The sequence below is a fragment of the Sorex fumeus genome, unplaced genomic scaffold, assembly GCF_029834395.1.
Source record: "Sorex fumeus unplaced genomic scaffold, SorFum_2.1 ptg000052l, whole genome shotgun sequence".
In the NCBI taxonomy this organism is placed as follows: domain Eukaryota; kingdom Metazoa; phylum Chordata; class Mammalia; order Eulipotyphla; family Soricidae; genus Sorex; species Sorex fumeus.
The window spans coordinates 1,158,869-1,182,261 of NW_026606109.1; the positions used below are offsets into that span (position 1 = coordinate 1,158,869).

The 23,393-nt window shown below is 55.3% G+C and overlaps 1 protein-coding gene across 1 annotated transcript in view; it reads right to left on the reverse strand.

Moving 5' to 3' along the window:
• The window catches only part of AFDN (afadin, adherens junction formation factor), a 98,323-nt gene extending 76,980 nt beyond the window's left edge, over window positions 1–21,343 (reverse strand). Inside the window, 1 exon segment of the mRNA XM_056124888.1 lies at window positions 21,167–21,343. Coding sequence (XP_055980863.1) covers window positions 21,167–21,271 — 105 coding nt within the window. The 5' untranslated portion in view covers window positions 21,272–21,343.
• Window positions 21,344–23,393: the final 2,050 nt, after the last annotated feature.

Below are 23,393 nucleotides of genomic sequence, written 5' to 3' on the forward strand. Positions count from 1 at the left end.
TGCAGTTGCAGCGGCACCACGAGCTTGAGGCACAGCAAGCAAGTGTGTGGCAGTGACCTCAGCGAGCACCACACTGGAAATGCATGTGAGTGGAAGTGGAACCACGCCCATCCCACAGCCTTCGAGAGTGCGAGAGAACCCAGGCAGGTGTGGGCTGGCCCTGGTGTCTGGTCACGGCAACAGGAAAAGGAAGAAGGGAAGGAAGGAGGGGGGAGGGGGGAGGAGGGGAGGTGGGCAGGGGCAGGAGAGTACCAGGGACAAATGCAGAGACAAGCCAGACTGAGAAAACCCCGTTCTGGGACTGAAGTCATAGCGCAGTGGGTAGGATGTTTTTCTCACGCAGTCGACCCAGGCTCAATCCCGGCATCCCATATGGTATACCAAGCACTTCCAGGAGTTTATAACTCCTGAAAGCAGAGCCAGGAGTAATCTCAGAGCATCATGGGTGTGATCCAACCAAAAAAAAAAAAGAAAGGAAGAAAACTCCATTTTGTATTCTGAACAAAGAGGCTCGAGGCTAAGCCCTAGGGGGAAGCCCCTGTACAGGGACTGCGCCCCCTGCCCCCCACCACCGCTCTATAGAAGGGGGTCAGATGCCTCCTCCACTCCCTATCCCATCCCCATCCCCAGCAAGAACAGATACACCACAGCCCAGCAGGCAAGGAGCTGGCACTCCGGGGCATACTCATGCGGGTCACAGGAACCACGGGGCAGGAGGACAGTCGCTGAAGGGGGACGCCATCTGAGGAGAGGAAAGCAGGCAGGAAGGGGAGACCTGGGAAGGGTGAGTGTTCCTGCGGCACTGACAGCGGGCACCAGGGGTCTACACTGCTCCACGGGGACACTGCCACTGTGAATGAGGAATGGCAACAGCCTGAGGCTTCCAGAGTCTGGGAGTGAATACAAGTGGTTCCATCTCTGAAAAGGTCCTTATTAAAGATGTTTGATATGAAAATAAGCTATAATTATATGCTCGGCATCACCATAGGTTTATGTTTTTCCCCAAGAGCTACATATGCCCTAGAGAAACCTCAGGGGATTCACATAGAGGCATCAGGGGCTGCTATCAGGCTACAGCAGTGGCTGGTGGCTGGCGGGCCGGGACTGTTGGCTTCCCTCCCGCCCACCCAGAGAGTCCTTCCGCAGGGAAGACGCACAGGACAGAAGACTGTGAAGGGAACCAGGACAGCACAGGAGCAGATGGACTTGAGCTGTGAGCCTGGAGAAGAAAGACCAAGAGCTGGGCAGCTGGTGAGGCCAACAGGCACATTTCTAACTGCATCTCAGATCCAGCGTCCTGAAGTTCAAATCCTCCCAATCATCTGATGAGTAACAGGCTCCACACACAACACTCTGAGGTAGCTTCCTCCTAGGGAAAAGATGGCCGCATTCCTGAACTCAGCACTATTACAGCAGTCAAAAGAAACTCCAAGATGGAAAAGGAGAAATTTCGCTTTCATAGTCTGCTCCTTAAATCTGAACTCAGAGTCTTAATTATGTGAAATACTTCAGATGAATGGCAAGGGTACTGCATCATGCGAATCAAACACAAACTGAGAGTCTGTCACTTACATGGGTTTATGATAACTTTCATGTCAAAAGGAAGTGGCTAACCTACCTGAGTCAGACACTTTCTACAATCAAACTCTCAGTCAGCTCCACACTGTGCCATAGCACTCAACTGATTTTAGCTTAAAACCCTTGGAATGACTTGACCAAATTAAACCTGTGTTAGCCCATCGGCAATTCACAGCCTATCGGATCACCTTACTGGTGTCAGCCAAGCCACTGTGGAGAAGCAAGGGACACGGGGACAGACGAGATGGAAGCACGGCAACTGGGGGGAAGAGGGCTGCCTCTGGTGGTATTTGACAAAGCGACAAGAAAGCGGGTTTGCTCTTCGTCCTGGTCCCACCCCTTGGTCTCAGGAATGATCTCCAGGCGCAGAGCTGGTGCCAGGAGTCCCTGCTGCCTCCCTCTGCGGGACAAATGACCACAAAAGGCCACAGTGCACCGGAATGTCCTTGGTGCGGGACTAGAGGGGACGGAGTGGGAACAGCTCGGCAGCCAGAACTCTGGAGAGCAGCAAGGTGGGGAAGCAAAGGCAGGCCCAGGAGGCTGCACCAAGAGCTGCCCTGAAGTGGAGCTGGAGCAAGCGTTCCCGGAGACGATCCTCCAGGCTTCCCTCAGACCTCCCAGACCTGCACACACTCTGGCTACACAGGAACGTTCCAGAAGAAGTTCCTGAGGGGGGTCGGAGAGACAGTACAGTGGGTCAGGAGTCCGCCTCACACTTGGGCTTGATACCGGCACTCCATCTGGTCCTCTGAGCTTGCCAGGACCGATCTCCGAGCTAAGAGCTAGCAGTAAGCCGAGCGCAGCCAGGTGTGGCCCAAAATCAAACAAAAAAGGAATGTCTGAGATAACAAGGCAGGGGCTCAAAAGGCAGATTCAGATAAGGAAGGTGAGGTTCCATGAAAGAGACCTTCACCCCCTGAAGGCCCTCAGCAAAGAGCCAGCCAAGGAGAGCCGCCCTGGCACCAAGACAGAATCAGCCCCTCCAGCCAGGAGAGCAGCTGGCAGCTGGGCACCACTCCCACATCCCAAAGTCAGTGCACTCCGCAACAGTGCCCGTGGAGGCAGGTCTGTTAGGAGCATCTGTTAGGAGCATCTCAGGGATGACCGGGGAGCCGCCTGGTATCAGAACGTGCACTCAGCATCCATCATCGGGCCAAGTGGCACCACAAACTGCTGGGAAGGCAGGTGAGTCCCTTCCGCACCATGGGAACCAACAAACAAGGGCAGGGCGACACTAGGACCAGCTCAAAGATGGCCACAGGAGAAGGGGGACCATCCAAATTAAGTCCACTGGGCTAAAGATCCCCATAAAAGTTAATTGCAACACCTGTGGAATGTAACATGGTCACTAAAGGGGGAAAAATGTATTAGATTTTAAGCAATGTCTTCATTTAATTCTATCCAAGATTGATAAATGATAACTACATTCCAAAAGCTTAGAAAATCTATGTGACGCATGGTGTAATGGTTAGCACTCTGGACTCTGAATCCAGAAAATCTATATGACAAAGTGAAAAATCATAAGCAAAAATATATTTGCAAAACACCTGATAAACAAAAGATGTATTTAGAACAAGGAAGAAATCCTCACATGTCAGCGGCTCACTGGAAAACAGACAAAACACTGGAAGAGGCAAAGACAAAGAGAAAATGAAAGGACGGGAGGGAACCGTGCACTCACAGACCAACTACGATCCCAAACAAGAGACATCTCATCGACCTCAGCCTGTGGGCCCTCTGCACTCGGGGACCTGTGCACGTATGCGTGGGCAGTCCTGGCCCAATGCAGGGTAGAGGCAAGAGCAACAGTGGGGATGGCAACCTGCTGCCACTGTCATTAGTTGGGGCTCACTAGACCCACATCCCAGTCAGAGGGACAAGAGCAGCCACCAGGCCACCCAGAAAGCAGCTAAGCCCTGCAGCCTCCACAAACCCAGGCGATATCAGTCACCACCTCAGGTGTATGGAGGCATATGCACGACCCTTCGGGGCCTCACTCCACTGAAGTGAGTGGAGACAACATCTAGCTCTGCTGACCTGGCGTTCAAAGAAACCACACAGCCCCAGACTACGCCTGTACTTAGGGGCTGAAGGGAGCATAGGGACAGTACATCCCCAGGGCACTGCCGGGCTACAGAGCAAGAGGGATGTATGCCAGGCACCCACCCAGCAGCAAGCACTTCAGAACCAGGAGCCCAGAGCTCCCAGGGAGAGTCCGAAGCAAGGAGAGGAGAGACCACACGTCAGGCATAAAGGAAACACAAAGCTCAAGTGAATCTGCCAAGTCCTGGGTGCAATGCAGTTCAAAGTTCAAGATCGCTCCCAAGGGAGGCTTTTGAAGAGCTTTTAAAATGGCAATGTGGGGCTGGAGCCGTCACAGGTTTGATCCCCAGCACCCCACGGGGTCCCCTGAGCACTACCAGAAGTGATGCCTGAGTGTGGAGCCAGGAGTAAGCCCTAAACACTGCCAGGTGTGCCCCCAAAAAAACAAACCAAAAAAAAAAAATAACAACAACAAAATGGCAGCGTTCGGTAATATGGGAACAAGGATCCACAGTGTTTTCAAACGAAATGGAAGCTGTAATTTAGTGGTCAAAGAGGACTCAGAGTAGCCATTAAGTTTCACTAGAGCCCTGCTATCTCGGGAAACGGATGTTCTCCCCACCCCCCACTCGAGGCCACGGCAAAGAGCAAAGGAGGAAGCAGTCTGGGACAGAGGAGACACAGCACTGGCAGGACCCACCCAGGGTGCAGTGGAATGGGAGTTTGCAGCAGGGGGCAGAATCCCAACATGGAGTCTGGTTGGCTGGAAGAAGCAGTGCTAGGAGAGTGAGACTCACGCTTGGGATGAAGGAGCCAGACTTTACCCTCCCAGGATCTCCAGAACCACCCCCAGGCTGGGGTGTGGCCCAGACTTCACCCCCATTCCAGACTTTACCCCAGGATGGGATGCGATCCAGACTTTTCACTCCCAGGACAGGGTGTTGTCCAGACTTCACCCCCAGAACGGGCTGTGGCCCAAACTTCAAAAACAGTGTGATGTGGAGATCTGTAAGCCCAAGCTACTTGTAACAGTTCTGTGGGGATGTAAGAGAAGGGGAGGGGTAACAGGTAATCTAGTTGATGTTATTGGTCATTTCAGGTCTCAATGAAATGATTTCTGGTCAGAAGAAATCAGTCAGGGAAGGGAGCCCGCGCAAAGCGATGGAGTCCACACAGGTCCGGAAGGAGACAGTTTGTCTCTGGCATTCCCAAGGCCCGATGGGCAGCAGGGTCCCACCCCACATATGGCCAGGGACGAAGGAAACCCACGGGGCCACAGGTCTCAAGAGGTGGTCACACAGCCCCAGCAAAAAGTCACAGAAAAGCAAGCTCCAGCAGGGGACAGCGAGGACAGGGTCCCCTCTGCAAACGTCAGACCAGGAATGCGTAGATATGCACTAAGAACAGCGTAGGGACAAGACAGGGCCATCCTGCACCAGAGGCATTTGGACCTCAGGACAGGACAGTGTCATCTGAACTAGGCACTGAGGGACAGGCCAAGAGATGCTGTTCTCTGAGAAAGAGACCTGGACACTGAGAGGAACCCAGAACCCCTACTCAACTGTAAGCTCACTTCATAACTTCTTCCATACACTCAAAAATAAACCTTCTTCTGCAGTGAGTATGAAAGTCGTGGGCCTGCCCAGGACATCCACAGTACTCAGTGCCTGCGTCACAGGGCACTGGTCTACACGAGGCAGAGGGGTTAGCAGAGAGCTCACACTGGGACGCGTCACAAGGCGTCTGCGTCTGTGTGGAATCTGTGTCTGTGGGGAATCTGTGTCTGTGGGGAATCTGTGTCTGTGGGGTCACAGGGTGTCTTTGTCTATAGAGAATCACAGGGTTTTTGTGTCTGGGGGGATCACAGGAGGTCTGTGTCTGTGGGGTCGAGGGATTCTGTGCCTGTGGCGGATCACAGGGTATCTGGTCTGTGGGAGGGGGGGTCACAGGGCATCTGTGTCTGTGGGGTGACAGGGCGTCTGTGTCTGTGTGGGGTAACAGGGCATCTGTGTCTGTGGGGTGATAGGGTGTCTGTGTCTGTGGGGTCACAAGGCATCTGTATCTGTGGGGTGACAGGGCGTCTGTGTCCATGGGGTGACAGGGCATCTGTATCTGTGAAGTCATATGGATTCTGTGTCTGCATGGGGTCACAGTGTGTCTGTGTCTTTGGGGTGACAGGATGCCTGTGTCTGTGGGATCACAGGGCATCTGTGTCTGTGGGGTGACAGGGCGTCTGTGTCTGTGTGGGGTGACAGGGAATCTGTATCTGTGGAGTCACAGGATGTCTGTGTCTGTGAGGTCACAGGGCATCTGTGTCTGTAGGGTCACAGGATGTCTGTGTCTTTGAGGTGACAGGATGTCTGTGTCTATGGGGTCTCAGGGCGTCTGTGTCTGTGGGGGATCAGGGTCAGGGAGTACACACACAAGGGTGACGGGACCAGGCCACAGCTAGGTGGAGCATCCCTGCAGCCAGATCACAAGGATCTTGGAGGTGATGCTGCCAGAATCTACTGATAATGCAAGAGGTCAGGCAGAAAGAAGGAAGTCGCGAACAGTGAAGGGCAGAGGTTGAGCAGAAGGTGAAACGATCCCCAGACATGTGCTGAGACAGAGCTGTGCTGAACATACATGTGCAGAGCAAGGAGAAGATGATGCCCCAACACCTTGGCCATGACGCAGCTGACAGACACTTATGGAGTGTAAGAGGTGCTGTGTGCTGTGCAGCCGGGCTGGCAGAATCCTACACAGACACTGCCAGGGAAGCCTCAGGGCTGGAAAAGGCTGCCCTGACCACCCTATGGAAAACCCCATGCCCATAGGGGACTCTCAATTTCACCACCCTCTTTAAAAAAACGGAATCAGCAGGGCAGAGGGAAAAGCCATTGGCCATTTCCTTTGACAGCAGCAGGCAGCCAACGGCCACACTGGCAGGAGAACAGGGGACCTCTGCCCCTGACAGGGAGCACCATACAGCATAGGGTCACACCTCTGGGCACCCTCGCTGCAACTCAGGGCCCCGAAACAGCACTTCCTGGCGCCCAGCTCTACCCAGTCTAGAATGCCCCAGAGGGCAGAGCTGCCAGTCAATCTCCCTGGTGAGTATTCTGGGGGGAGGTGGGTTTGGGTTCTATCTGATGGCACCTGGGGCTCGCTGTGCGCAGTGTTCAGGGAGTCACTTGGTGCTGGGATCAAACCCAGCCTCCCACAGGCAGAGCATGCACTCAGCCCACTGAGTTGCTCTTCAGCCCCTCTTCTTCCACTCCTAACCTATTTATTTTCTTTTTCACTGTGCTATTTGTATAAGTAACAAATTCCTTCAGAAGTCCTAAGATAACTGCCTATAACAGAAGACCTCAGAATAGTCTCTCACGCTTTCTCTTTTTCCTGTCCAGAACAGAAGACCTCACAAAAACGCTCTCTCTCTCGCTCTCTCTCTCCCTGCCCTACACACACACACACACACACACACACACACACACACACACACACACACCCAGGCTCCCCATGGCAAGAGTAAGTGGTTACTAGGAGGCAAGGTGTGCAGGCTAAGCCTCATCTCAGTGGCTCCAGGTTGCTGCCGCCAGCAAGCCCACAGCTAAGTTCTAGCCCCAGGGCCACCACGTGCAGAAACTGAGGCAGTGCTGCCAGCCCTCAGGGAGAAGGGCCAGATGCTGGGGGGCTGTCCTGAGTTTAATTCCTGGTGGCTAGCCAAGGGGAGCCAAATCACCCAGCTGGGGCCCTGGTGAGGAAATATGTCTCCCATAAAGACTGCTGGGTCTGAGAGACAGCTAAGAGTGAGAGGTTCTACGTGCTGGGGCTGCACCCGGTGGGGTCACCCCAACCACGGCCAGTGCCCTCAGCATAGAGCATCTACTTAATGGCAGAAAGTACCATGATCAAAGTAAAAGACCCAAACGACTAAAAGGTAAAAGGTAAAGGCCCTCCCGTTGATCGTCGATTTGCTCGAGCGGGCCCAGTAACGTCTCCATTGGAGATTTTGTTGTTACTGTGTTTGGCATACTGAATACTCGAGGTAGCTTGCCGGGCTCTCCCAAACGACTAGAAAAAAATAATTAAAAACACAGAATAATGGATCAACCTTTTGAAAAATATTCTCACAACGTGACTCTTAAAACACATCTCCTGAGAGAACACAGGGGATTGCCCTGCCACAGAGGCAGGGGGGGATGGGGGACGGGGGTGGGGGGGATATTATCCATGGTGGTGGAAAATGGGCACTGGTGGAGGGATGGGTATCTGATCATTGTATAATCAAACCCAAGCACAAAAAATTGTAAATCTACAACTGTACCTCATGGTGTTTCACTAATAAAAAAAAAAAAATTAAAAAAAAAAAAAAGAAGATGGAAACACACACACACACACACACACAAAAAAAAAACACATCTCCTGACAGGATAACCAGTAGCCTACAAAGAAATGGTCACTTCATGCAGAACATGGACCCTGAGCCTGTGATGATTCCTACTGGGCTGGAAAGTTCCCTCAGCCATCCACTATTAGCTGAGGGAGAGCACGGGCACAGCCCCGTGGAGGGCTCAGTGATCTGAAAGACTGCCTGACACCTCGAGTCTTTTGACTCAGGTTTCATTTCCAGCAGCCTCCGTCACAAAAACACCCAAGTGTAACAGGCATGCACGCACCCACAGAGGTCATAGCACACTGATAAGGCAGAGCCCTATACACAATTAGCATCCCCAAAATGCAGCTACGGAAGTGCAGAGCGAGCCAGGAACAATGGCCCAGTCACATACAGACACACAAACAAAAGCACGCGCAGTTCCTTGACTGGTACTCAATGCCAAAGTCTGTGCCATAGGATTCTTCTGCCCAGTGCTCAGGGTACCCAGGTACCATTGGCAGCATTTTTGGGCAACCAGCCTATCGATGAGTGCTCAGGCCAAGCAGTGCTGGGTCACCAAGGCCACACCAGTCAGTGCTCAGGGGCTGCACATGCCCAGGATGGAATCTGGCTCCTCTCTCTCCAAGGATGGGGTGCTGAGCACTGAGCCATCACCCTGACCTCAGGCAACCCCTTTTATTGTAAAACTATCAAATCACACACACACACACACACACACACACACACACACATTTACTCCTGCATATGCAAAATAGGTTCAGGAAGGAGAGGGGGCTCAAAAGGCTGAGTGCACGACTTACATGCAGGATGCCACGAATCACTAATACCGCACGAGCAGCCTCAAGCTCAGAACCGCAAGTAAGCCCCAAACACTGCCAGGTGAAGTCCCACAGCAAGGACAGAAACAAGTCAGACAGACACTCCCTGCTTTTCTTAACAGAGGAGAAGCTGCAGCAGCTCCCCAGACCTGGACAGTTTCCAATCAGGCACCCCTCAACATAGCTAATTTTGAGCTAAGTTGGTCAGTTTCTTTATCAAGACACAAGCCCAGAAGGGCTGGGGCTGGGGGCAAACTGGTAGTCGGGGCTACTGGCAGCCCCCGAGTTTCTTCTTTCTAGAAGCCCCCACCATGTATCTGCCCTGTGGCTCATGCTCCTTCCCTCCTGAGGAGCACACAACCTGTCTCGCCCTCCTGGGGCTCAAGTTCAGTGCCCCATGAGCCTGGACATGCGTCTGCTCCAGCCCAGGAAGAAGCGCTCCCTGACTCAGCTCCTAATTCTTAAATGAGGGGCCCTTCCCTGGACCTCAAGCACATTACCCCCAGGAAAACCTTCTGGTTTTCTGGTGAACACGAAAACAGAAGCCTGGGCAAGGACACAGGGGGGCGTGAGTACAGAGGGACTGGAGCAGGGGTCAGCAGTGTCTCTGACCAGGAGACCCCGCCCATTTGCCGGGCTGCCTGAGAGGAGACGGTGGGATGTTCACAGCTCACACCACCCACAGGTGGCTGGAGGAAGTGCTTCCTCCTCCTCCTTCTGATATGCTCACTGCCCCACTTCCAAAATGCCTTTCCTGACAGACTGACCACCACAAACAGCTCTTATTTGGTGGCATCAGCCTGAAGAGAGCCCGGGGGCGGCCAGATACACACACATGTACAAACAGGCTGGAGGGGGCTGGCGTGACCCAGCAGTTCCTGAGGTCTCTCTACTGCTGTCAGCCAGAAAGGAAAGCCACACGGATACTCAGCTCCAGCAAGCCCATGTCCAAAGAAAGAGTCTGTCCCTATTCTGGGGTCCAACAGCACTCCATCCACACAGGGAGGCAACGCCACACACACCCTGTGCTGGAGAGCAGTACTGAGCCCTGCGAACTCCCCCTGGGGACCAAACTGCCAGCATCAAACAGGTGTGCACAAGTGACAGCCCGTAAGCGCCGAGGAAGCAGCACAGGCCAGCTACCGCCCTCCCTGCCACTGTGATCACAGGCTAAGGACCCGTGCCTCACAGGGAGAGTGAGGACAGTCTCCCCCAGGCAGACCCTACCACCCCGAGAGAGGGCCCAGGGCGTGTGCAAGAAAGACTGGAAGCCAATCCCAGCCAGGAGCACAGGGAGGGGCAGGGAGCTCCGTGTGATGGGCCATGCCAGGAACAGCAGATGGTGACAGCTGGGGGGTGGCAGGCCACAGCTCTCCCTCACAGAGCCGGAAACGTTGCAGTGGCCACTGTCACAGGGCAAGAGGCACAGAAGCCACTCCCCCGACTCAGACCCTGATTCACTCACAGGCAGAGCAGGATGCAAACCGTGATGGTCGCAGCACGTGTGACTGCAGAGCACAGGGGAGCAGCCTGAGACTGTCACGCCCACCAAGCCCAGGAGTGCGGGCACAGGCGCGCCAATGAAGGCCGCTGTGTCAAGTCAAATCCATTGTACGCTACAGTGGAACTGGGGCTCCATCAGCTGAGCCAGACTGCGGGTCAAAGTGGACGCTGGCTCAGCAGGGTGGGAGCGGGCGGCGCCACTGCACTCACTGTGCTTCCAAGGCTCACCACCCGGAAGCACACACCCATTCCCACCCAGCCGCGCCCTCATACATGACAGGAGAAAACGGGAACAGAGCCAGGGAAGTGAGTCTGTCCCAACCACGGGCACAGGTGGCTCCCCCCACGCCCCACCGGCCCTGCTTCTTCGGGAATGGGATATGCTATGGGATTGCTGTAACGTCAGGAATGATCTCGGGAGACTGATGACATTCCAGTTACCTAAAGTCAGTTCCTACCTACTGTGCAAACAGACATCAGGAAGGGACGGGGCCACACCCAGGGCAGAGTCCTGCACCTTGGCCAGGAGTGAAAGCAGGATGAGCCACAGAGGACAGGGGCTGTGAGCTGTGTGCAGGGACAGCGCACAGGGCCCCAGCTTCCAGCCCCGCACTCTTAAGACCCTAAAAATAAAACAAGATTCCCTCACAAAACTCCAAACCACTGAAGAGGCTCTGAACTCAGAAGGGCCAGGCCAGTGGGTGGGCCTCCCTCCTTTCCCTTGGGGCACAGGAAAGCTCTCAGCAAAACCCCACCTCCTCCCTCCTTCACATACTTTCCATTGTTATTCAAGACAGAAGGTCTCACCACAGCCAGCAGACAGCCAAAGAGGCACAGTGCTGACTACCAAGCATGGTGTCCACCGCCTCTGCACTGAGAGAAAACTCTTACAGAGCCTCGGAAAGTAAAGCGAGAGGAGTCAGGGCGTCCTGACTCAAGTGGGAGAACTCAGGCCCAGTCTGTGCAAAGCTCATTTGACTAAAGCACTGCAAGACACCCACCACTGCCAGGGAGTAGCCCTAGTTACCCCAACTGTCACCAAAAGTGACCAAAGTAATTAAAACAGTGACTAAAATGTTATAATGACTAAAAACTGAAAGTTCATCCATTAAATTAAGAGGCTTCTGTACCTCAAAGAAAGTGATGACCAGAAAACAAAGACACCCCGCAAACTGGGATTTGATAAAGGGTTAATACCCAAGGTGCTGGCTGGTAGAAGGGGCTGGAGCGATAGTACAGTGGGGAGGGCAGTTGCCTTGCACGTGGCCAACCCAGGTTCGATCCCCAGCATCCCATATGATACCCTGAGCACTGACGGGAGTAATTCCTGAATGCAGAGGCAGGAGTAACCCCTGAACATCACTGTAAATGACCCAAAAAGGAAAAAAAAAGAACTTTTTAACGGAAAAAATCTAACCCCAACAAAAAGTAGGGAGAAGAGATGAACAGAAACATCTCATGGAAGAAATACATGTCAAAGGGCAATTAAAAAAAACTCTGCACCACTAATCATCAGGGAAAATTCAAATTAAAGCAATGAGATACCACCTCACATCAGAGAGACTGGAACACACCAAAAAGAACAGCAACCAGTGTTGATGTCGGTTTGGGGGAGGGGACCCTCATTCACTGCTGGTGGAAATATCCCCTGGTCCAACCTTTTTGTAAATCAATACACACATTCCTCAAAAAACTAGGAATTGAGCTTTCATGACCCAGCAATCCCACTCTTGGGAATATAGCACACAGGCCCTAAAATACAACACAAAGCATTTATTTGCACTTCTATGTTCATTGCAGTGCTATTCACAGTAGCCAGAATCTGGATACAACCTGAGCGCTCAAGAGTAGATGACTGAAAAAGAAACTATGGTAGGGGGCCTGAGTGATAGTAAGCAGGTAGGGCATTTCTCTTGCATGTGGGAGAACAAGGTTCAATCCCTGGCATCCCATATAGTCCCCCATGTACCACCAGGAGTGAGTGATTCCTGTGTGCAGAGTCAGGAGTAACTCCTGGGTACCAAAAAGTGTGACCACACCCACTCCTCAAAATAGAAGATAGGATATATAAACACAATGGAATAGTACTCAACAGTAAGAAAAGATGAAGTCACGCCATTTGCTACTAGTGGATGGATCTGAAAATACCATGCTGAAAGTATCCTGCTGAGTGAAATTAGTCAGAGAATGATCTCCCTCTCACAGAGAATATCCCACAGGGAATGTGGAATAAAAAGAAACAGTAGGGGAATAAAAAATGCCCAAAGGCAATCGATAGAAACAAAAATCAAGAGTAGTATAGTGGCAGGCTGGGGGGCAGAAGGGAATCGGGGGACTCTGGTGGGAGGAAACGCACACTGGTGAAGGGCGTGGTGCTGGAACACTACAGTCTGAAACCCAATCATAAAAAACTGTAGTTCACATGATTCGATTTTTAAAAAAAAGAAAAGACCCTGCTGTGTCTATATTATCTTTTGCCACAAGTTTCAAAATGCACATTTGGGAAAAAAAGTAATAGTCAAGATGAAAATCAGTTCCTCTCTATCTGTGTGGCATAAGCAGAGAGTACAGGCTGTAAACAAGGCAGAAAAGGTCTCATCTAGGGTCTTCTTACTGAAAAGTAGGTTTAGATCCCTCTCTTTCCCTCTGAAACTTCCACATGCTGTTCACAGAAAGGTGTTACTCTTAAGTTCCACCAACAGTGGCTGGAGAGACCACCAAGTCAGACTACTGGGGCCCACAGCGCCTGGGCCGTGCTCTTCCGCACCCATATGCTCGGGCGTCCCCTAAGAAGCAGCAAGAAGTGCTGTGAGTTCACAGCAGTCAAATGCAGGCTGTGCATCACAAGGGCCCCGGGAATAGGGAGCAGCTCAGTCCAGGACACACAGCACCTGGCAGAGGCTCAAAGTGCGAGCGACTCGGAGAGATACACTGAGCTCAGTCAGGTTCTGAGCTCCCCGGTTGGTGCATGAGCTCACGCTGGGTCCTGCCTCCCCTATTTCGGCTCGCCACTATTCTCCAACTATTCTACTGAAAACCTTTCTCTTGATTAAAGACAGCCATTTTCAAATGTGCAATCCGACTGGCATGAATACACTAATTCCATCATGTCCAAATATACTTTCAAGAATATACTTTAGGGGCTGGAGCGATAATACAGTGGGTAGGGCGTTTGCCCTGCACGAAGCCAACCTGGGTTTGATTCCCAGCATCCCATATGGTCCCTCAAGCACCACCAGGAATAATTTCTGAGTGCATGAGCCAGGAGTAAACCCTGTGCATCGCTGGGTGTGACCCAAAAAAGGAAAAAAAAAAGAATATACTTTAAAATTAAACCATGAATTGTGGGTGTCATGTGAATGATGTCTCAGCAGGAGAGGGACAGTCACAGAATGATTTTTCATGGGTGGGTATAAATAAACATAGTAAGGGAGTAACAGATGACCCAAACAAACAGAATCTGTGAACTGGACCTAGTCTACAGAACTGAACTTATCACAATGAGAAGATTAGGGGGGCGGGGAGGGACCCCAGAGGCGGGGATGTTAATATGGTTTGAGGAAGGGCCCCTGGGACAATGATGGAGGGAAGTGGACCCTGGTAGGGGATGCAGTGTAGAAATCTATATTCATGAAACCTGTCACTGACAGTACTGTAAATCAGTGACTGAGGGGCCGGGGCGATAGTACAACAGGTAGGGCATTTGCCTTGAACACGGCCAACCGTCCCCGGCACCCCATATGGTTTCCTGAGCATGCCAGGAGTAATTCCTGAGTGCAGAGCCGGGAGTAACCCCTAAGCATCACTGGGTGTGACCCCCCACACACACCAAAAAAAAATAAAATAAAAAAGGCAAAAAAACTCAGAGTGACTAAAATAATTTTCTTAATTAAACCATAAATAACCATATTTATATTTATCTAACCATAACGCTTTTTCAGATTTACTGACCTTCACTAACTGGTTCCTGATATTCCAAAAGTAACAATTTCATGAAAGTAATAAAAATCAACTCAAAAATTGAAATAGCAAATCTAGCATAAAAACACATTAGCTGTGCCCTGAACACAAGCAGGCCACGTTCTCCAGACTTGAATTAAGAACACATTTCTGACACTCTGGCTGGTGAGGCCCTGTCCAAGGTGCCACAGCAGCTTCTCCTGCTGAGCTGGGCAGGAGCAACTTACAGACAGCCCGTAGGAACCGGTGGACAAGCTCTCTTCTGGAGCAAGCGCGATTTCTCTTCTGTACTGCCTTTAATATGCCAGTCAATTAAAATGCCTGATTAATAAGCATATTTTCACTAAGTGCCTGGGAACAGTGGGCCACCAAAACAGCATAGCATCACCATCGATCAAACTGGGAAAACGCCGGCAAACACCCCAAATGCACCCACACCTCGCAGTGAGCGGACACAGTGCCGTCAGCAGGACCAAGCTGTCCCTGGTGGACTTACTGCTGCTAATCGTACCCATGAACTTGGCGCCCCAGCATTTCCTTCTACCACAAGCACTGGGCTGGAGCGACAGCACAGCGGTAGGGTGTTTGCCTTGCACGCAGCCAACATGGCCGACCTGAGTTTGATTCCTCCGCCCCTCTCGGAGAGCCCGGCAAGCTACCGAGAGTATCTCGCCCGCACGGCAGAGCCTGGCAAGCTCCCCGTGACGTATTCGATATGCCAAACACAGTAACAACAAAGTCTCCAATGGAGACGTTACTGGGCCCGCTCGAGCAAATCGATGATCAACGGGAGGGCCTTTACTTTACTTTACAAGCACTGGGGGACATCAAACAGCCAGATGCTAGTGTAGAGACTCAAATTCCCCACGTGCTCTCTGTGCTTCTCCCTCTGCCCTTCTCTCAGTCCACTGACAAAAGGGAGAGGACGGGCCCATCAGAATACGCCCATCGCTGAGGTGGCAGCCTCAGAGCTCCATCTGTGGGGAGAGGGAGCCAGAGAGGCCAGACACGAGTGAGAAGCCAGAGTCCCCAAACAGCAGCCCTCTGCACCCTCCCCGAGTGGACTCAGTGGACTGCGTGGACTGGGGCCCACAGATGGAGCCCATCACCTCGACTCTGCCAGGTCGGATTGCTCCAGGAACCAACAGCACAGGTCTGGCCCAGAGCCCCATAACTGAGACTTTGGACATCTCTGGAAATACCGGAACGGCCGACCAGGAACACAGAAGACAGCAATGAACAGAGAGAGACCTGCCTTCCCATCATGGCTAGGCCCAACAGCTCCACTCGCACTGCAGCCCGGACTGGAAAAGACCACGAACACGAACTGGAACATGAACCTCACAATTTCCAAACACCAGCCCGTCACCACACACCAACCAGCCCACTCAGGAAGTGGAGTACCTTCGACCCAGGAGACCGTCAGGGGACTTAGAGGGCAGACCCGGGGGGCCGGGGGGCTGCAGGGGGTGGGTCAGCTGGGAGAGGCAGAGGTGGACCGAACTGCAGCAGCCACTGAACTAAGAGGCAGTTTTCACTGCTAGACTGAAGGGAAAGGGCCAGTTTCACTTGCACGGGCTTTTAATGAGAGCCCAAAGAGACAAGTTCTTTCCTAACACCTGCCTTCCTAGAGTGTCTATTCAAGCCTCTGTGCCCAAGGGAAGCCCCATGTGGAGGCAAGGGGGCGACGCTCACAAGGAACCCCCACATGCTCCATGTATGCGGGCCTGAAGAGGTGGCAAGCATGTTCTCCAGGTGAGCCAAGCAAGCCAGGCACTCAAGGCGGACCAGAGTAAATCTAGCTTGCCAGGAAACGAGATCTGTCACGGCTTTGTGTCTACCACAGCAAGACTGAAAATTCTGTAATGCTTGAGCTTTTTCTTATCCAATGATACCAACATGAGAGTCCAATGGTTTTAGAAATCTGGAAACCGCACATTAAGGTGACGGCACACCCTAGGGTAGCGCAAGGATTAATAAGCATATTTTAATCCTGGAGGAGCTAGAGGTGGACAGTCTCTGCCCAGCTGGCACCCCAAACCGGGAAACACAGTGTGAGGCACAAGGCCAAACCCTCAGCCACCGCTTCCTACTGTCCTTACTGGCAAATGCCTCTTCAATGCCAGTGCAACCACACCTGGCTCCAAACTCAAGCAATGCCCAAAGCACACAGAAACGATGCATGATGAGAAGTATGATCAACAGTTCTACCGATCCTGGTAACTCAATTAAGTGGTTAAAAAAATAAATAAAACCACATCCAGAATAGAATGCCCGCACTGAATTCGCTGTGACATGCATGAAATTGCAGGGGACAGTCATGGACTGACAGAAAATGAGCAGCAGTGCTCGCGAAGTTAGAAGCAACCAGACATTCACTGTAGTAAAATCAGCCTGTGCCTAAGATCATCTACTGGGAAGACCTTTCCCAGTGCACAGACCAGCAGAAAGGCGCAAAGACAGGTCTGAGGGACCATCCCTCCTCTTCTCTGGTCAACACACAAGACCAGAGGCAAGCAAGAGGGAGCTGACGAGTCTCGACACCAAAGCAAGAAAGATAACACAGAGTGTTAAAAGAGGGGCACATTGTTAGTCGTCCTGCAGAACTCAGGCGAGAGGGAGAGGATCAGCGGGGAAAGAACCACCACCAGCAGCAAGAGCGAAGAGAAAACAACCTGAGGCTTGCGGTGTAGGCACAAGTCTAATTTCCTATTAACAAAGCCCGCAAGTGAACACAACAGCCCATCAGCCCTTTTATGCCCCAGACACCCCAATACCGGAATAAGGACACAGCATTTCCTGGGGCCTGAGCACTGGGGTCAGTCCCTCCAGTGAGAGAACCAGGAAGTCACCAGTCTTCCTGGGGAACACAGTGGCTCACTGGGTGACGGGGACAGATTTATGCTGGTCTGTTACTGTGTTGGTTAATTTTGTCTGAGATTTTGGCCACTCCTGGCAGGGATCAGGGGATGCTCCGTACTCTGTATTCAGGGGTCACTCTCAGCGGTGCTCTAGGGGCCTTGTAGTACCAGGAACTGAACCCAAGCCCCCTGCAAGCAAAGCAACACTCAGCCCCTGGAGTTCTCTCTCCAACCTCCTGGAAGGGGGTTTACACACCCAAGAAGAACCTTCGGAAGCAGCAAACTTCAGAACAAGTCAACAGACTCTACCTAACAGGAAAAATCAACTATCGATAAAGTGATCAACGTTCAATAAATATTATTCGATGGCCATTTTCCTTAAAATCAAGCAGGCTTATATGAAAACAATTTCTCTCTTAGTAGTTCCTGACAATATGCCCAACGGGAAGACTTACCACTCTGTCCACAAGCGAATTCCTGTGTCCCAGAGCTCTAAGCACCACTGGGAACAGCATGCCCCCCACAGTGCCATGAGCCTTCATTCAGGAGGTGAGCCTGTGCTTGTCCTTAGCACCCACCTACTGGCCACCAGATCTTGACTCTGTCACTTGTACCTTGCAAGAAACCCAAGAGTGTGTCCTCCTCTCCTCTTCCACCACAAGCCCTGAGCCCCGAGCAACAGCGAGGCACACGGTGGTGGCCCTTACGTTCCATTCCATCTCGTGCCAGAGAACAGCCTATTTCCCGTAACGGGAGAACAGGTGGAATCTAGTCTATGGAGTTTCCACAGGAGACAGTCAAACAAGGTTAGACTCACAGGCACACACCCACCCAAACATTAATTTACCTAATTGCTAGAGGACATGAAATATGTAATGAAAATGTTAAAAAGGAAAGGCCAGGAACAAATGTAATCAAGCTGCATGCTAAAGCTGTCTCAGCCACAGCCTGTGTGTGGAATGCGGAGGGCACCCTGCTTGCGCAATCCTGACACACACACTCACCTGCAAACTTCCTACTCCGCCCGCTGGCAGGCCAGAAGCCATTTTTACACACGCCTCTGGGCGGCATGAATCACCACCGACTTCTCCAGGTACGGAGTACTCAAATATAGCACTGTCACCTTTAATAAAGCAGGTGTGGGCGTCCACACAAGCTCCCAGTTCCTTTTTCCCATCAGTTAAAATGCCAAAGCAATAAACAGAGTAAGAAACAAGTGGCTTTAAGAACCATCTCAGGGGACTAGAGCGATAGCACAGCAGGGAAGGCGTTTGCCTTGCACAGAACTGACGGCACCCCATAGGATCCCCCCAGCCCACCAGGAGTGATCCCTGAGGGCAGAGCCAGAAGCAAGCCCTGAGCATGCCCGGTGTGACCCAAAAACAAAAAAGAACTATCTCAGGAAGTGAACTAACTAGTCAACCTCTGAGCAGGGTTTCTGCATTTGGATGTGAGCTTTACGCATAATCTTAAAACAGAAAGGCCTACCTCTAACCAGTTTAGCAGACAGCGTCACTGAGCTTGGGAAGAGACAGGCCCGGCCAGTCAAGAATAAAGTGGCAGAAATGCCACAAGAAAGAGCCAGCCAGTCCGGAATAAAGCTGCAGAACGAACGCACCCAGCTTGGGCCACACCACGATTGGCGTCTGCCTCCTTCCACCCTCTGCCTGCAGCAGAGACTGGACCGGTGACAACTGCTCTGGCTTGGTGTCACCAGGGAGACAGACAGAAGGAAGGACCCACCCAAACCAGAGAGCCTAGGGGGAACTTCGGGGCCCTCTCCCTGGGAGGCCATGGACGGAAAAGATTAGCCACAAGCCCTCTACCTTAATAAAAAATCAGAAATCCCAGGAGCGGTAAGCCTTGTAATTAAAAATAAAAACAGGACAGGGCTAAAGAGCGCTCCGAAGCCCTCATTAGGAGCTACAGTTTTCCACAGCAGTCAAGATACGCAGCTTGATGTGTCGTCCCCTGGGGACAACGCACCCACCTTCCATGTGCCCATCAGCCCATCTGAAAGTTCCACAGGCAGTGGGGATCCAAGGACAGGGTGAGAAACAGGCAACGATAAAGCATAATTGGCAGCTCCCTGGGAACCCTCCTTGACTCACAAATACCAAGAGGGAAAGGGGAAAGGCACTGGACCGACCGACTGAAAATCTAGTTTTCTTAAGAGCTCGGACGGGAGACGGAGCCATAATCATGGCACAGGAGGCCAGACACCTGCCACTGACCTAGGTTCGCTCCCCAGGACCCCCATGGTCTCTGAGTCCAGCAAGGGGTGATCCCTGAGTGCAGAACCAGGAGTAAAGCCCTGAGCACTGGCAGGGGTGGGCCCCCCCAAAAATGTCCAGGTAGTCCCAAGAGACACAGACACGGAAACCCCAACAGGATGCACCAGGTGGAAAATACACTGCGTGAGACATGCCGGTGCTGACCAACGCGCCAAGGCCGAGGAGATTCTCACACAGGACCCCCAAATGCTCCACACCGGGAAAGGGCTCCGGGGCGGGCACCACACCTGGCCCGCGTGGACCCTGGGCTCCAGCCCTGGCACTGCTGATGTGGCTCTGGAGGGAGGCGTCACACCGCCCGGGAAGGCCCCCGAGGTGGAAGACTGTCTGGCCCGGGCCTGGCTACCCTCAACCAAATTCTGCAGCTGACCGCCAGAAGGGCCGACGGTCGAGGCCTGAGGGGGGCGGGGGCATGGCCAGGCCACAGGCGTGTCCCCACAGGGCCGGAGCCCGCCTCTCCTCTCAGGGAGGCAGAGCGCCCGAGGCCAGAGGGACCCGGCAGCCCCCGCAGCGCCTCCTGAGAAGCCCCCGGCAGGGCCGCCGCCCGCCCTCCCTCCCCCGCTTCCCTCAGCACCTGCCAAGGGGCGGCTGCTCCCCTCAGGGAAACCCCGCGACGCCGGTCTAAGACCCTCGACCGGGCGCGCTCGGATCCGTCCTGATCAGCGTGAAATCCCGCATAATCGATCGCCCGATCGATTGATCGGCCGGCCGTCAACAAGAGCCGCGCTGGGGACGCGAGGCCGACGGGCCACGCTCCGGGGGGACAGTCCACCTCCGAGTCCCCCTCGAAGCGGCGACGAGGCAAAGGCGCTCGCTCGCTCGCTCGGCAGGGCGGGCTCGCCCGGGGGGCTCCGCGCGCGGCCGTCGGCGGGGAGGGGGCGTGGGGGGGAGGGGGGGCGGGGGGCGCACGCCCACCACCCTCGCGGCGACACCCCCGGGACCGCGGGCGCGCCACCCCACGCGGCCAGTGCGCCCCGCGCCCGGCTGGGGACGCCCGGGGAGGGGTGGGGGGCGTCTCCGGGGACCCCCGGCGCCCCCCGCGCGTCCGGCCGAGGCGGGTCCCCGCGCCCCCGCCCATTGTCCTCGCCGGCCGGCCGCGAGGGCCGTTTCCTCCGGGCGCGGCGGCGGGGGGGGGGGGGGGGAGGGGCGGCGCCCCCGGTCCCGGCGCGGCGCGGCGCGGGGCAGGGGAGGCGGGGGGAGGGGCGCCCCTTATCAGCAGGTCGCGCCGTCGCCGCCGCCGCCGGCTCGCAGATACCGCCCGGCCGGCCGCCGCCTCCCGGCTCCCCCGCGCCGGCCTGGGGTCACATGCTCGCGGCGACAAAGGTCCGCGCTGCCCACGGCCCCGAGCTGCGCGCACCTCGCGCGGCCGGCTCGGGCTCCCGCCGCCGCGCGCCCCTGAGGGGAGCCCCCGCGTGAGGCGAGACGCGGGTGGGGGGCGAGCCCCGCGAGGAGAGACCCCGGTGAGGTGAGATCTCTGTGGGGAGAGACCCGGCTGAGGGGAGACCCGGCTGAGGGGAAACCCGGCTGAGGAGAAATTCCCGTGAGGAGAGACCCCAGCCAGGAGAGACCCGGTGAGGGGAAACCCGGCTGAGGAGAGACCCCTGCGAGGAGAGGCCCAGCCAGGGCCCCAGTCAAGGAGAGACCCTGCGAGGAGACCCCCCGAGCGGCGCCCGCGGGGAGCGGGGAGCAGCCCCCTCCCCCGCCCGCGCCCGCGCCCGCGCCCACCTCGGTGGGCTGGCTGATCTCGAACAGGTCGAGCCGGTTGGCGTTCCAGTGCTGGATGATGTCCGCCAGCTTCCGCCGCTCCTCGTCGCGGCCGCCCGCCGACATCCTCCCGGCCGCGCCTCCGGGCCGGGCGCCGCGGGGGCTCGGGCGGGCCGGGCCGGCGGCCCCGCGCGCTCGCGCTCGGCGGGCCCGGCCCCCGCCGCCCTCGCCGCCGCTCGGCGCCCCCGCGCCCCCCGCGCCCCGCCGCTCGCCCGCCCGCTCGCCCGCCGCCGCCGCCGCCCGCGCCCGCCGCCGCCGCCCGCCGCCGGCCGCCTCGGCTCCGCGGCCCGCGCCCGCCGGCCGGTGAGTCCGGGCGCAGCCCCGCCCCGCGCCGTGCGCGCCCCGCGCCGTGCGCGCCGCCGCGCCGCCGCGCGCGCCCCCGCGCCGCCGCGCGCGCCCGCCGAGGTGCCGCCGCCGCCGGCAGGTGCCGCGCCGCCGCGCCCGCGGGGCCGGGCCGGGCCGAACCGCTCGGGGTCGGCTCGGGACGGGCTCGGACCGCGCCGGTCTCGAGGGCGCAGGTGCGAGGCGCCGAGCTCGGGCCGGGCCGGGCCGGTTCCGACGGCGCCGGGTTCGGAGCGAGCCCGCCCGCCCCAGGTGCGCTGGGCCCGCCCACGGGCTCTGCCGCGGCCCATCTCCCGGGCCCACCGCCCGGCCCGGGGGCTGCGGACGCAGTGGGCGACCCGGGGTGTCGCGGGGCAGGCGCGGCCCCAGCCCGGCCTCCCCTTCTGAGCCGAGGCCGGCCAGGGCCACCCCCACCAGCCCCTCTCCGCCCCGTGAGGCGCCCACGGGGGCCTGGCTGCACCCGCACAGCCCCTTTACTTCCGCCCCACCTGGCCTGCTCCTGCCAGCTGGGTGGTTCTCGGGAAAGCTGCAGCTCCAGCTTGAGGGGCTGTCCAGCCCGGGAGCGCAGGTGCTGGACCCTTGCCACGGGGAGAGAACCTTACCGCGTCCTAGCTGGCCGGAAGCGGCGGCTGCACCGAGAAGCGCATGTGGCCACGTGTGTCCGCCTGCTACCCTTCTGCACCATTGTGCCCCGGAGATTGCCCGCCCTGTGCAGATCAGAAGGCGATTGTGTGTATGTGCCACACACACGCACGTGCACGCTCTGGGTGTCCCGCGCCATGTGACTCAGAGCTGTCCAGAGGGTCTCCATGTGTGCAGAGCGGGGCGGAATTCTCACAGTAGGAGCTTTATTCCTGCTCGGGCCAGCCGTGTGCAGAGCTAGCCAGTGGGTTGCACCGAGCAAATGTTGGGCTGCTAAAGAGGAAATCTGGTATTGCTCGAGAGTAGCTAGAGGCTCCTGCCCCCCTTTGTGGTAAAAATATTCAGCCTGTTGGAATACCCACAGCGCCAAGCGCCCAGGCTGCTCTGCATCCATGCTGGTATGGCAATTGTTCGGACTTCGTTAAAAATTCCCCTTCATGGGCGGAGCAACAGTACAGCGGGTAAGGCACTCGTCTTGCACGTGACTAACCCTGGGTTTGATCCCCTGAGCCCACCAGGAGTGATCCTGAGCACAGAGCCCAGAGTAAGCCTTGCGCAGCTCCAGGTGTGGCCCCAAAACAAAGACAAACGAACAAAATTCCTTTTGGAGTTAGGACCGAGTGGCATAGTGCTGCCCAAACTACAGTTCAGAGGAACCCCGGCATGCAGTGATTCGTAACACAGATGTCTTGACACCCCAGGAGCAATTTGGGGCATGAAACATTCTCCTGTGATTGTGGTTGACCAGCCCCCAGCACAGCACCAAGTCCCCCGTAAACCACTTCCGAACAGTCACGGCTGCATGCTCTTCCTCTTCTGCTCTCGGGGGATGGCCCAGTTCCAACAAACTGAAGGAGTCACTTAAGAGTGGACAGGCAGCTCAGCTGGCAAAGGACGTGCGGCTTGGGGTTGGTCCCCACCGCTGGTTTGAATAAAAAGAGAAGAAAGAAGAAGGAAATCCTCCAAATACTGCTCAAGAAATACTGTACCAACAAAGTAAGATGGGGTTCGGGATAAACCCCACGTACCGTCCAAAGAGTGGAGGTAAGAACTGAGAGCCCAGATGCGGAGGTGGACAGTGATGAGAGCCACATGGCCATTCTTGTATTTTTCACTTGTTCTCTTTTCTTTTGGGGGCCCACCCACAGGTGCTCAAGAGCTATTCCCAGCTCGGTGCTTGGAGTCGCCTCTGGTGGCGCATCCA